Raw genomic sequence first — 12,855 nt, 5'->3', positions numbered from 1 at the left:
AGATCCAAGATTGGTCTGAAGGTTCCCTCTTTCTTGGGAACCACAAACAGATTTGAATAAAATCCCTGTCCTTGTTCCGTCCGCGGAACTGGATGGATCACTCCCATTACTAGGAGGTCTTGCACACAGCTTAGGAATGCCTCTTTCTTTATCTGGTTTGCTGATAACCTTGAAAGATGAAATCTCCCTTGTGGAGGAGAAGCTTTGAAGTCCAGAAGATATCCCTGAGATATGATCTCCAATGCCCAGGGATCCTGAACATCTCTTGCCCACGCCTGGGCGAAGAGAGAAAGTCTGCCCCCCACTAGATCCGTTTCCGGATAGGGGGCTGTTCCTTCATGCTGTCTTGGGGGCAGCAGCAGGCTTTCTGGCCTGCTTGCCCTTGTTCCAGGACTGGTTAGGTTTCCAGGCCTGTCTGGAATGAGCAACAGTTCCCTCTTGTTTTGAAGCGGAGGAAGTTGATGCTGCTCCTGCCTTGAAATTTCGAAAGGCACGAAAATTAGACTGTTTGGCCTTTGATTTGGCCCTGTCCTGAGGAAGGGTATGACCCTTGCCTCCAGTAATGTCAGCAATAATTTCCTTCAAGCCAGGCCCGAATAAGGTCAGTCCCTTGAAAGGAATGTTGAGTAATTTAGACTTTGAAGTCACGTCAGCTGACCAGGATTTAAGCCATAGCGCCCTGCACGCATGGATGGCGAATACGGAATTCTTAGCCGTTAGTTTAGTCAAATGAACAATGGCATCAGAAACAAATGAGTTAGCTAGCTTAAGCGTTCTAAGCTTGTCAATAATTTCATTCAATGGAGCTGTCTGGATGACCTCTTCCAGGGCCTCAAACCAGAATGCCGCCGCAGCAGTGACAGGCGCAATGCATGCAAGGGGCTTTAAAATAAAACCTTGTTGAATAAACATTTTCTTAAGGTAACCCTCCAGTTTTTTATCCATTGGATCTGAAAAAGCACAACTGTCCTCAACCGGGATAGTGGTACGCTTTGCTAAAGTAGAAACTGCTCCCTCCACCTTATGGACCGTCTGCCATAAGTCCCGTGTAGTGGCGTCTATTGGAAACATTTTTCTAAATATAGGAGGTGGGGAAAAGGGCACACCGGGTCTATCCCACTCCTTGCTAATAATTTCTGTAAGCCTTTTAGGTATAGGAAAAAACGTCAGTACACACCGGCACCGCATAGTATCTATCCAGCCTACACAATTTCTCTGGAATTGCAACTGTGTTACAGTCATTCAGAGCAGCTAATACCTCCCCAAGCAATACACGGAGGTTCTCAAGCTTAAATTTAAAATTAGAAATCTCTGAATCAGGTTTCCCCGAGTCAGAGATGTCACCCACAGACTGAAGCTCTCCGTCCTCATGTTCTGCATACTGTGACGCAGTATCAGACATGGCTCTAACAGCATTTGCGCGCTCTGTATCTCTCCTAACCCCAGAGCTATCGCGCTTGCCTCTTAATTCAGGCAATCTAGATAATACCTCTGAAAGGGTATTATTCATGATTGCAGCCATGTCCTGCAAGGTAATCGCTATGGGCGTCCCTGATGTAATTGGCGCCATATTAGCGTGCGTCCTTGAGCGGGAGGAGAAGGGTCTGACACGTGGGGAGAGTTAGTCGGCATAACTTCCCCCTCGACAGAACCCTCTGGTGATAATTCTTTTATAGATAAAGACTGATCTTTACTGTTTAAGGTGAAATCAATACTTTTAGTACACATTCTCCTATGGGGCTCCACCATGGCTTTCAAACATAATGAACAAGTAGGTTCCTCTGTGACATGTTTAAACAGACTAGCAATGAGACTAGCAAGCTTGGAAAACACTTTAAAACAAGTTTACAAGCAATATAAAAAAACGTTACTGCACCTTTAAGAAACACAAATTTTCCCAAATTTTGAAATAACAGTGAAAAAATGCAGTTACACTAACGAAATTTTTACAGTGTATGTAATAAGTTAGCAGAGCATTGCACCCACTTGCAAATGGATGATTAACCCCTTAATACCAAAAACGGAATAACAAATGACAAAAACGTTTTTTAAACAGTCACAACAACTGCCACAGCTCTACTGTGGCTTTTTACCTCCCTCAATACGACTTTTGAAGCCTTTTGAGCCCTTCAGAGAAGTCCTGGATCATGCAGGAAGAAGCTGGATGTCTGTGTCTGTAATTTTTGCTGTGCAAAAAAATGCTAAAATAGGCCCCTCCCACTCATATTACAACAGTGGGAAGCCTCAGGGAACTGTTTCTAGGCAAAATTCAAGCCAGCCATGTGGAAAAAACTAGGCCCCAATAAGTTTTATCACCAAACATATGTAAAAAACGATTAAACATGCCAGCAAACGTTTTAAAATACACTTTTATAAGAGTATGCATCTCTATTAATAAGCCTGATACCAGTCGCTATCACTGCATTAAAGGCTTTACTTACATTACTTCGGTATCAGCAGCTTTTTCTAGCAAATTCCATCCCTAGAAAAATATTTTAACTGCACATACCTTATTACAGGAAAACATGCACGATATTCCCCCTCTGAAGTTACCTCACTCCTCAGAATATGTGAAAACAGCAAAGGATCTTAGTTACTTCTGCTAAGATCATAGAAAACGCAGGCAGATTCTTCTTCTAAATACTGCCTGAGATAAACAGTACACTCCGGTACCATTTAAAAATAACAAACTTTTGATTGAAGAAATAAACTAAGTATAAAACACCACAGTCCTCTTACGACCTCCATCTTAGTTGAGAGTTGCAAGAGAATGACTGGATATGGCAGTGAGGGGAGGAGCTATATAGCAGCTCTGCTGTGGGTGATCCTCTTGCAACTTCCTGTTGGGAAGGAGAATATCCCACAAGTAATGGATGATCCGTGGACTGGATAAACTTAACAAGAGAAAACCCTGCTTCTTCCAAAGCCGAGAAAATTTTAAAAGGAAAAGCCCCAGTGACACTGACTCGCAGCTAGTCCAGAAGCCAAACCAGAGACCGTAAACAGACTCGACTGAGCCAACAGTCTTTCAGGAGACACCGTCACCCAACAAACGGTCCCCCACTGCTCATCTCCACAAATGAAGGAGACACCAGCCGAAATCCCAGAGGGAACAAGGCAAAAGAGAGCCAAGGAAACCGAAAGGTCCCCAAGACAAAGAGAACACCTCCATGAGTGAGCCCAGTTCACAGAGACCCAAATGGGCCCAAAACACGGGAAAGAAGGCCACGCCTATACCAAGGGAAACCCAGGATAAGACTGGGCACAAAGACAGAACAGACATCTCTCCAACATCCTGCAAGCATGGTTTGCAACTGAAGAGGCAAAGTCCTCCCAGTGTCAAGAATCCCAAGGCATTCGACCATGAAAAAGTGTGTAATACACCCAGGTGAGAAACCCCACGTTTGAGAACACAGAGTCCATAAAAGGACGACACAGAGGATACTTGCGAGGAAGAAGCAGTCAAGTAAGAAACAGACCGCAAAAGCAATCCCCAGACAAGGGGCATGCTCCAGGCAACCTAAGTCGCCGGACCTACACACAGGTCCCTAAAAAGGGGAACACAAAACCTCAATCGAGGCCCCGCTAGAAGGAGAGTATACCCTCAGAACCTGAAGGAAGAGTTAACTCTCTCTGAAGTCAATGGAGCCAGTTGAAAGGAAATTCTATACCCTAGTAGACTAAGCTAACAGGATAGACTCAACAAAGCTCACACGTCCAGAACACAGCTCCATAGACACGTCCGATAACAGCTCCATAGACCGTTCGGCCATCCTGACCTGCAGACCCACAGCCAGCTGAACCAACCCAGGCTCAGGGATCCAAAACAGGGTAACAAAAGATCCTGAAACAGGTACAGGAATGAGCGTAAGGATAGCACAGCCATCCCCACAGAGTACAACCCGACTCTGAAAACAGGCAACAAGGCCATAGACCTAAGGATCTACCAAAATAAAGGCTCAACAAGTCTGCTTGGAGCCAGCAAGACCCCCGGGGGAACAAATCCCACCTTTCTGCCTCCCATCCAGGAGAAGCCCCAATCAAGGACTCTATCTCCATAGGGAGGAGAATATCCCCTAAAGAAAAGGGATGATGCCAGAAGGAGACAACTGTCCTCAAGGCCCAAAGTCACCGGCTAGAGAAATTCCCCACATAGATGTCCTAGAAAAGGACCCCCTACAAGTAGCTTGCCAAGCAGAGGCATAGTCAACCCATTCGCCTGCAGAGCAGGGAATCCACAGGAATACTAGCAAGCTAACCAGGGGAATGCAACTCTAAGGCACACCAGAAATTGGACATCCAACGCCAGCAGCTGGGTATGAACTAACCACCCTTGAGGCTCAAGCCACATGACTAACCACCAAATGACATGGGTCACTCTGTGGCAAAGAGTAAAAAAAAATACTCCAAAATCCTGGCCAACCATGACCAGGTTAGGTAGACGGAGCAAGACATCTCCCCAGTTCCCACTACCATGGAACACCCCGACCAGCCCTGAGATCCAAGATTCCAAAACCACCCAAGACTGGGTCAGGAAAAAGGCCAAGCGAAGCTTCAGCAACCAGAAGTCTCAGGGATAAAAACAGGTCCGGGCACCTAATAGTTCAGGCAAAACTTACACTAGAACTAAACACCTCAACTGGTCAAAAAGCCAGACACAAGGGCATCAATGCATATCCAGAGAATCCAAATAGCGAGAAGAACTTGAAAGCCCCGGTCAAAAGGAAGGAACCACCCTAGCTAAATCCAACGCCCCAAGGAGCAAGGCTAGAAGTCATATGAAGATACTTCTCAGAGCTTCAGGACAACCAAGGGATACTTTGAGGTCAAAAAAACATCCTACTAGCAGGACTAGTCTCCCTATCACCTCCGCACAAGCAGAGGACACAAGGAAGAGAAAGGCACTAAGCCTACCCAGCTCCGGAAAACCATTAGCTAAACAAAGTCCCCGCAGGGAACAACCATCAACCGGAACACAGATCCCTAAAAGAAGATCCACTCACTCTGAGGCAATGAAAGAAGACCCAAAGGCCTCTTATAACTCAGTCAAGAGTAAGAGCTGCATCTAGATATACTAGAAACAGCTTACATGTACACTTGCAAGGTGTCAAGAGCTGCAACAAGTTTCAAACTGCAAACCTTCCGAATGCTAGACAGCTATCCTGTACAAGCTGTTGGATCAAGCCCAAAGGACAAATCCAGAGGCCTAAAAAATGAAGGCCAAACCGCTCAATAATGGTAAGGGGCATTAAGCCCTCCCACCCTCAACCACATGGGGGAGGAAACCCTAAGTTCTGATGAAATCAGATGTCAGATAGTGACGCAGCGGAAAAACTCCCCTGCCCGGCCATCTTTGATTGAAGGCTATAAGGACTGAAACAATCCTTCCCCCCTCATGGACCCACAGGTCCTCTCGAATGCATAGTTGAACATGAAAAACAATGATAACCTGAACACTCTGTGCTTCTACAGAACCTGCCGAGCAGAACAGCGCCATGTGTCTAAACAGCTGCAAGACTGAACAAACCAGACAGGACCAGCCTGCCCTAGGGCCCCAAGCAGCAAGCTGCGTAAATTCTCCCTCGTAGGGGAAAAAACAGAAAACAGACATTTTGAACAGAGGACTGACATGTCCAAAAACTTCCGAAGAAGTAATAAACAGTATCAATCCCAGAAGGTTCCCGAAGGAATCAAAAACAAATAAAAGACATCCCATTAGATATAAATAAAATATAATGCAACCCAGAGGTTAACGTCCAAAAAGACACAGGCCTACCCGCAGGACCAGCCAAACTGAGCCCTGTCACACAAAACTGGGAGAGATCTCAAACAAAATCAGGAGATTACTTCATGTCCACATGTCTAATGAGGTGCATTATTCAAATTATCAGACTAAAAATCCCCGTATCTGGTAACGATAGGGTCATTCAATAACTGAAAAACATGTCTGAGCAACATGCAAAGGCGCGCAATCTTGTAACAGAAGGCACAACACTCAGGGACAGATACCCCCGTGGGGAACTGTAGAGGTCCTCCCCAAGGCAGAAGGCCCAGGACAATAGGGCACAAGCACATTCTCAAAGAAACGTCTGTTCTCTGCAGACGAACAATCGCCAACATTATGTGAAAGCGAAAACGTGCTGCAACCACCAGGGGAAACACGCCACCCCACATGGAGGAACCATAAACTGGGACCCCCAGAGGCGGATGGCTCAGCAGTCCCTTGATTCCCCGAGCCCACTCTGAAATGGCATATGGAACAAAACTGGTTGACAAGGCCCCTCTGGATTCATCACCGGTCACAGAATCTAAATCTGAAATCAAAATAGTCTCAGTATCAGAATCCTCTGTAACTGAATCTGAAATTAACACAGTCTCAGCATCAGAATACTCCATAACTGGATAAGGATATTAAATATGGGCTAAAACGGCACCTGACACCCCCAATAGCTGGGGCACTCACAACCTCCTATGACCAGACCCCTGTGGACTAGAAAATTTTCTTCGCCACGCGGTCGGGAATGTGGAAATAGAACGACGGAACGTAGCCACCTCCGAACACAAGGTGAAGCGTACAGTCCAAACCAAGCGCGCCCAACCATGAGCCCAGTAAACAGCGCACATAAGCAGGTTGAATCCCATAACAAACATGATTATAAACCCCCCCCCCCTGTTCAATAATCCCCCTCAGGAGATATTAACCCTTGATTCAAAGATACTAAAAGAGACTAACTGAGACCCTTATGTATAGTTAGACCCGCAAGGTAGTAGCCTCTCGGAAAAACATTTCCTTTACAATACATTGCAAATAAAGTAAAATGAAATGATCTTACCGGAATCTACACTGTCAAACAGGATTACGGCCCTTCAAGTGTGATGGATAGTAGCATCGCCTCCGCCATGGACTTAAGAGAAGAAAGCAGGCAGCGAAGCAAAGTTCGACAACGCTGATTGCTTGAGGAGCTGTTAATATGAGTCGGGATGGTTTCTTAGAACGAAACTCCCTGCATCTTCGGACTACTTAAAACTGCTGTCCCATGCCGAAGAGTACTACCCTCCATAAGAGACAAAAACAAAAATTAAAAATTCTGACACATCTCTGCCCTCCTCCAGGGACGAAAGGCAAAGAATGACTGGGGGATGAGGGGAGTGGGAGGAGTATTTAAGTCTTTGGCTGGGTTGTCTTTGCCTCCTCCTGGTGGCCAGGTTCTTATTTCCCAAAAGTAATGAATGCAGCTGTGGACTCTTTCCATTTAAGAAGAAAATAGCCATATCCATATTCCAACACACACATGACCACTATACCAATAATGTCCAGGTTCAAATCCCTTAGGGACCTAAACACATAGCTCTATGGTATTGGAGCATAACAGGTTAATTGCACCTATGTCATACATTAGGATCACTACACACTATTAAAAGGGAACAATCAACTTAAATATTTGATGTAATTGCTAACCTCCAAAATCACAAATTTCTTTCACTATAATAGTGCACATTTGATTTTTGGATTATAAATTTAGGAGAATAATAATGCAGAGGATTTTATGTTATTTTGAGAGGTGACAATTTTCAGCTCCATGGCTATGAACAGCAGAAGCATTTTAGGATTGTGATCACTGCAACAAACAAATTGAAAGTAAAGTAAAATGTTGAGAAATTGTGATCAACTCCTTAGTTAGGGCCTGTAAGTGTTCCTTTGGGTTTCCAGTCTCATGCATTTTGGGGGATCTAGAAATGCCAATCATTCTGAAAAAAAGCAATGGGGAACATTCTTAAACATCTGCATTTGACCCAAGCAGATTCTAGAAAGTATTTTAACATATGCAAGATATGGAAATATACAGAGTAAAATATGAATTAGATGACTTCCTCTTAAGGGTTCTTACCTTGTGCCAACCTTTCAGAGGCCATTTTCTTTTTTTCAGCATAAACCCTTCATGTTTTTCTGGCCTTTGAATACTTGTTTGTCCAATCTTTAGTCCCTCTATGATTTCCCAGCTGTCTACTTCCTATGAAAAAATCCATTAAAAAACAATTACAAATAAGTCTTGTAACTACAAATAGCACATTTCTCTCCATAAAATCAGCAATTTTTAAACCCAATGCAAAACTAACCATTGAATGTCAATTGTTTTCAGTTAGTCTATATAGGCTGAATATCTTGAAACAGAACATTTTAAATTAAAAAAAGACAAACACACACATTGTTAAATGAACTCATCTCATTACATTAAAGGGATATAAAAGTGCAAAAAAAGAAATGCTCTAATATGATAGAACATTGAATTATTGCACTTTTACTTGCATATAACTGTGTGTTTAGCCCATGCAGCTCCAGAGCAGTAATGCACTAATGGGCCCTAGTTCTAGTGAGCCAATGACAACAGACAAATGTGTGTAGCCACCAATCATCAGCTAGCTCCCCAGTAGTGCATTGTTTATTTTTTTTTCAATAATGTACACCAATAGAAAAAGTATATTTAATAATAGAAGTGAATTTAAAAGAGTCTTAAAATGGCATGCTCTATCTGTATCATGCAAGTTTAATTTTCACTTGCCTATCCCTTTAACCCTTAAAAAACTGTCTACAACCAAAATCTAATTTAGGGCATAAAAGCTTTACAGTTTTGGCCAGATACCCAGTAACATTAATTGCCTGTAATTTTATTTTGTATGAGAGTATGATAGCGAAGTCCTATGTACGAAAATCTTCATGTATGCAAGACGCAATATTTGAAACTTGAATTTTGCTCAAGGTACTGGTGGTTAAAAGGAAGGGATGAGATAGGAAATTATAATATTTACAAATAAAATAAATAAATTCACAAACATTCGGCTAGATTACGAGTTTTGCGTTATGAGTAAAAAAGCAGCATTAAGGTTGAAAAAATCCTATTTCAGAATTAAGGTTGAAAAAAATCCTATTTTCTGATTGGATCAGTCAATAGGATTGAACTTCAATCCTTTTGGCTGATCCAATCAGTTAATAGGATTGAGCTCGCATTCTATTGGCTGATTGGAAAAGCAAATAGAATGCAAGCTCAATCCTATTAGCTGATTGGATCAGCCAATAGGATTGAAGTTCAATCAATAGGATTGAAGTTTGTACTGTAAGGTTAGGTGTTAGTGTAACTAAGATAAGGATTTATTTTACAGGTAAATTTGTATTTATTTTAGCTAGGTAGTTATTAAATAGTTAATAACTATTTTGTAACTATTCTACCTAGTTAAAATAAATTTAAACGTGCCTGTAAAAATAAATGAATCCTAAGCTAGCTACAATGTAACTATTAGTTATATTGTAGCTAGCTTAGGGTTTATTTTATAAGTAAGTATTTAGCTTTAAATAGGAATTATTTAGTTATTAATAGTAGATTTTATTTAGATTTATTTTAATTATATTTAAGTTATTGGGTGTTAGGGTTAGATTTAGGTTTAGGGGTTAATAAATATAGTATAGTGGCGGCGACGTTGGGGGCGGCATATTAGGGGTTAATAAATGTAGGTAGGTGGCGGCGATGTTAGAGACAGCAGATTAGAGGTTAATAAGTGTAAGATTAGGGGTGTTTAGACTCAGGGTTCATGTTAGGGTGTTAGGTGTAAACATAAAATTTGTTTCCCCATAGGAATCAATGGGGCTGCGTTACGGAGCTTTATGCTGCTTTTTTGCAGGTGTTAGGCTTTTTTTCAGCCAGCTCTCCCCATTGATGTCTATGGGGAAATTGTTCACGAGCACGTACAACCAGCTCACCGCTGACTTAAGCAGCTCTGGTATTGGAGTGCAGTATGGAGCACAATTTTGCTCTACGCTCACTTCTTGCCTTTTAACGCCGGGTTTATAAAAACCTGTAATACCAGCGCTGTAGGTAAGTGAGCGGTGACAATAACGTGCAAGTTAGCACCGCACCACTCATAACGCAAAACTCGTAATCTGGGCGATTGTTTGCAGTGATTACACAAAGGCTTAGGTGATCTGCTGATATTCACAATAGCTATCATTTTATTAGTGATATTTGTATGAAATTATTGAAAACTATAGCTTTATTTCCTCTCTTAGATATTGATTTGTTAGTCACAAAGGCTCTGAGATCAATAAAGTACCTGTGCACATAAATAAAGTTATATGAAATTCTTCAAGTCCACACAAATGCTGCATGTTTTGCTATTTTATTGAATCTCAATCTCTTGGGCATGCTTCACACAAGCTTATTTTTAGTTCACTACCTGCTCAGCTAGCATTTAATATATTTTATAAATTATTGGCAAACAGAAACAACACATAGAAGCAGGGCCGTCTTCAACACAGGGCAAAAGGGGCAGTTGCCCAGGGCCCAGTCTTTGTTGTGGGGCCCAAGAGTCCTAAAAAAAAAATGTTTTTTTTTTTTTTTTTTGGTTCATACCAGACTGCTGATGTCAGTCCTAATACTGTCACAGTCAAAAGTTATCTGCTTATATTTATTTGTGAGAAACTGTGCCAGACAGTGCCGGTATCATGTGACATTCCAAGCTAGTGCCATGCAGTGGCATAGCGTGGGGGGGGCAACAGGGGCGGTTGCCCCGGGCGCATAATTCTGAGGGGCGCTTCCAGCCTCAACTTAGCAAAAGGAAGAAGGGAGGCTAAAAATTCTGACAGGCCCCCAGCTCTGTTCTGCAACCCGTCAGGAATCTGGTGATGCCGTGACTAAGGTAAGGTGTCAGGACCAGACTTACTTATAGCCCTGTTTTTGCCTGATACTAGCAACACGCAAAATGCAGCTTAATTATGGTTCTATTATTACCAAACAAGTAAGTTCCCTTCCAACAAAGGACCCAGAGCCAGAATGCCATGCATTGCCTGGGGCACTTTTTAAGGCTCTCTAAGCAGAGGTGGGGGGAGGAATCCTTAAAAAGTGCAATAAATTTCTTTCAAACCCGTGGCACTGGTGGCAGCATGGCTGGGCTCTGCCTTTCTGTTAACCCCAGTTACCTAGTTAGTGGGATGGTGGGGTGATCAGAGACCATACTTTCATGTTTGACCGGATTCTGATTAAAACTTACGCCATCTTGTCCTTGCACAAAAATAGTATATTTGTTACAGTTGACAAAAATGAGACCTTGTTTCCTGTATTTGATTTTTCCCCTCCATGATCTTCCTAGGGCAGAAGTAGATTTAGGGATTTGTGTGCTGTCTGGCACCAGGATTGTGCTGCTCACCAGGCATTTCACTGTGTTTGTCTCCTATCAAAGAAGTCCTATGAATTCACTATCTTGAATCTATTTCTTGCTGGACTCCTGAGGTGTGGACTTTTACCGATTTTTAGGGTTTGGGTGCTCATTGCCTTTTTTATTTACATTAAACCCACCCTTACTGCATTTAAAGTAAAAAAAAATAACTATAATTTGTGTTAGTAAATAAATGTAACAGCACCCCCCTAAATACCATACACCCTCCCCCCATATATGTATGTAATGCTGGGTTGTCTGTCCCATGCCCCTTTTATATTGATTACTTACAATTGCTATATTTATTAAGGTAGAATATATTCCCCACTTTTATATGTCATTGGCACCCAAAAGACAGTCTGCCCAGCAGGGCCAACCTTATGTAACAGCTGCCAGCCTGTGTGTCTCCTTTTCCTCTTTTTAACGACTTACCAAAAACCTATTGCACCACATATACAATATGGGTTGCTGCAATGTGGGGGTGGGTGCACCCTGTGGTCTGCAGTATTTGTACCATGAAGTTTTATAGATCAGGACATGTCAACACCAGATGGGGGTTAAGGGGGCCTTTCCCCCATGTGTAAAACGAGAATAAATCTTAAAATTTAATATTGTATATATTTGCCCAGCTCTGGAGAGCTGCAGACAGGGTTTGATCACAGGGGGATATCACATAATGCTTGCAGGCTTCACCCACTGCCTCTTGTATTGCCAATATATTATTTTCATGGCTTTGTTTTTAAGGCACTACTGATTAGCAGCTGCTTATGACAAGGGACATATTTTGGGGATATGGGTATCATCAGCAATAACTGTTAGTTATCCAGTAAAGATGGTTAAGGGAGCATTTTGTGGGAGAGGAGACAGTGTCCCTTGCTTTATGTGATCTACCAGGCTTGGGTCTTTGCTTGGTTTGTCCCAAATGTAAAAAGAAGCAGCATATCTAAAATGGGGTTGGGGGGGCGCAATACTTGCCTTGCCCTGGGCACTGACAACCCACGCTACGCCACTGGTGCCATGTGCTGTTTTAGGTGTGCACTGTGCAGCACTGAATGCTAAGCCCTAACTCGGCAGCCAATCCCACTGCATAAGAAAAGGTCCTGCTGGGGTTACCACTGTTACTAGGTAACTTCTCTGGTGGTGGGGATTGTTCTGGGTAGGTCTGACTATAGGCGCATGCAGCAGAAAGCTGGAGCGGCAGGCACGTGAGAATTTGAATATCTGTGCAGCTGCAGACATTGCTCTCTTCAGTCTTGAGGCACACATACATTGTATTTTTAATATTGGATTATATAGAGTGTGTGCATACATTTGTGTGTGCTATGTAGTGTGTGTATGTGTGTACATGTGTATGTGTATGCTCTGGAGAGTGTGTGTTTGTGTGTACATGTGTATGTGTATGCTCTGGAGAGTGTGTGTTTGTGTGTAGATGTGTATGTGTATGCTCTGGAGAATGTGTGTTTGTGTGTACATGTGTATGTGTATGCTCTGGAGAGTGTGTGTTTGTGTGTACATGTGTATGTGTATGCTCTGGAGAATGTGTGTTTGTGTGTACATGTGTATGTGTATGTGTATGCTCTGGAGAATGTGTGTTTGTGTGTACATGTGTACGCTCTGGAGAGTGTGTGTTTGTGTGTACATGTGTATGTG

At 42.7% G+C, this 12,855-nt stretch overlaps 1 protein-coding gene across 2 annotated transcripts in view; it reads right to left on the bottom strand.

Annotated features, from left to right (window-relative positions):
- OSBPL6 (oxysterol binding protein like 6) overlaps nucleotides 1–12,855 on the bottom strand; it is a 664,468-nt gene that overhangs the window by 465,375 nt on the left and 186,238 nt on the right. For both annotated transcript variants that reach the window (XM_053698504.1, XM_053698502.1), the window contains exon 3: nucleotides 7,890–8,012. In XM_053698504.1, the coding sequence (XP_053554479.1) occupies nucleotides 7,890–8,012 (123 nt within the window). The remainder of the gene's footprint in view (nucleotides 1–7,889; nucleotides 8,013–12,855) is intronic.

Source organism: Bombina bombina, chromosome 1 (genome assembly GCF_027579735.1).
Source record: "Bombina bombina isolate aBomBom1 chromosome 1, aBomBom1.pri, whole genome shotgun sequence".
Classification (NCBI taxonomy): domain Eukaryota; kingdom Metazoa; phylum Chordata; class Amphibia; order Anura; family Bombinatoridae; genus Bombina; species Bombina bombina.
The sequence above is the reverse complement of the archived record's forward strand: the minus strand, read 5'-3'. Positions and strand labels throughout refer to the sequence as shown.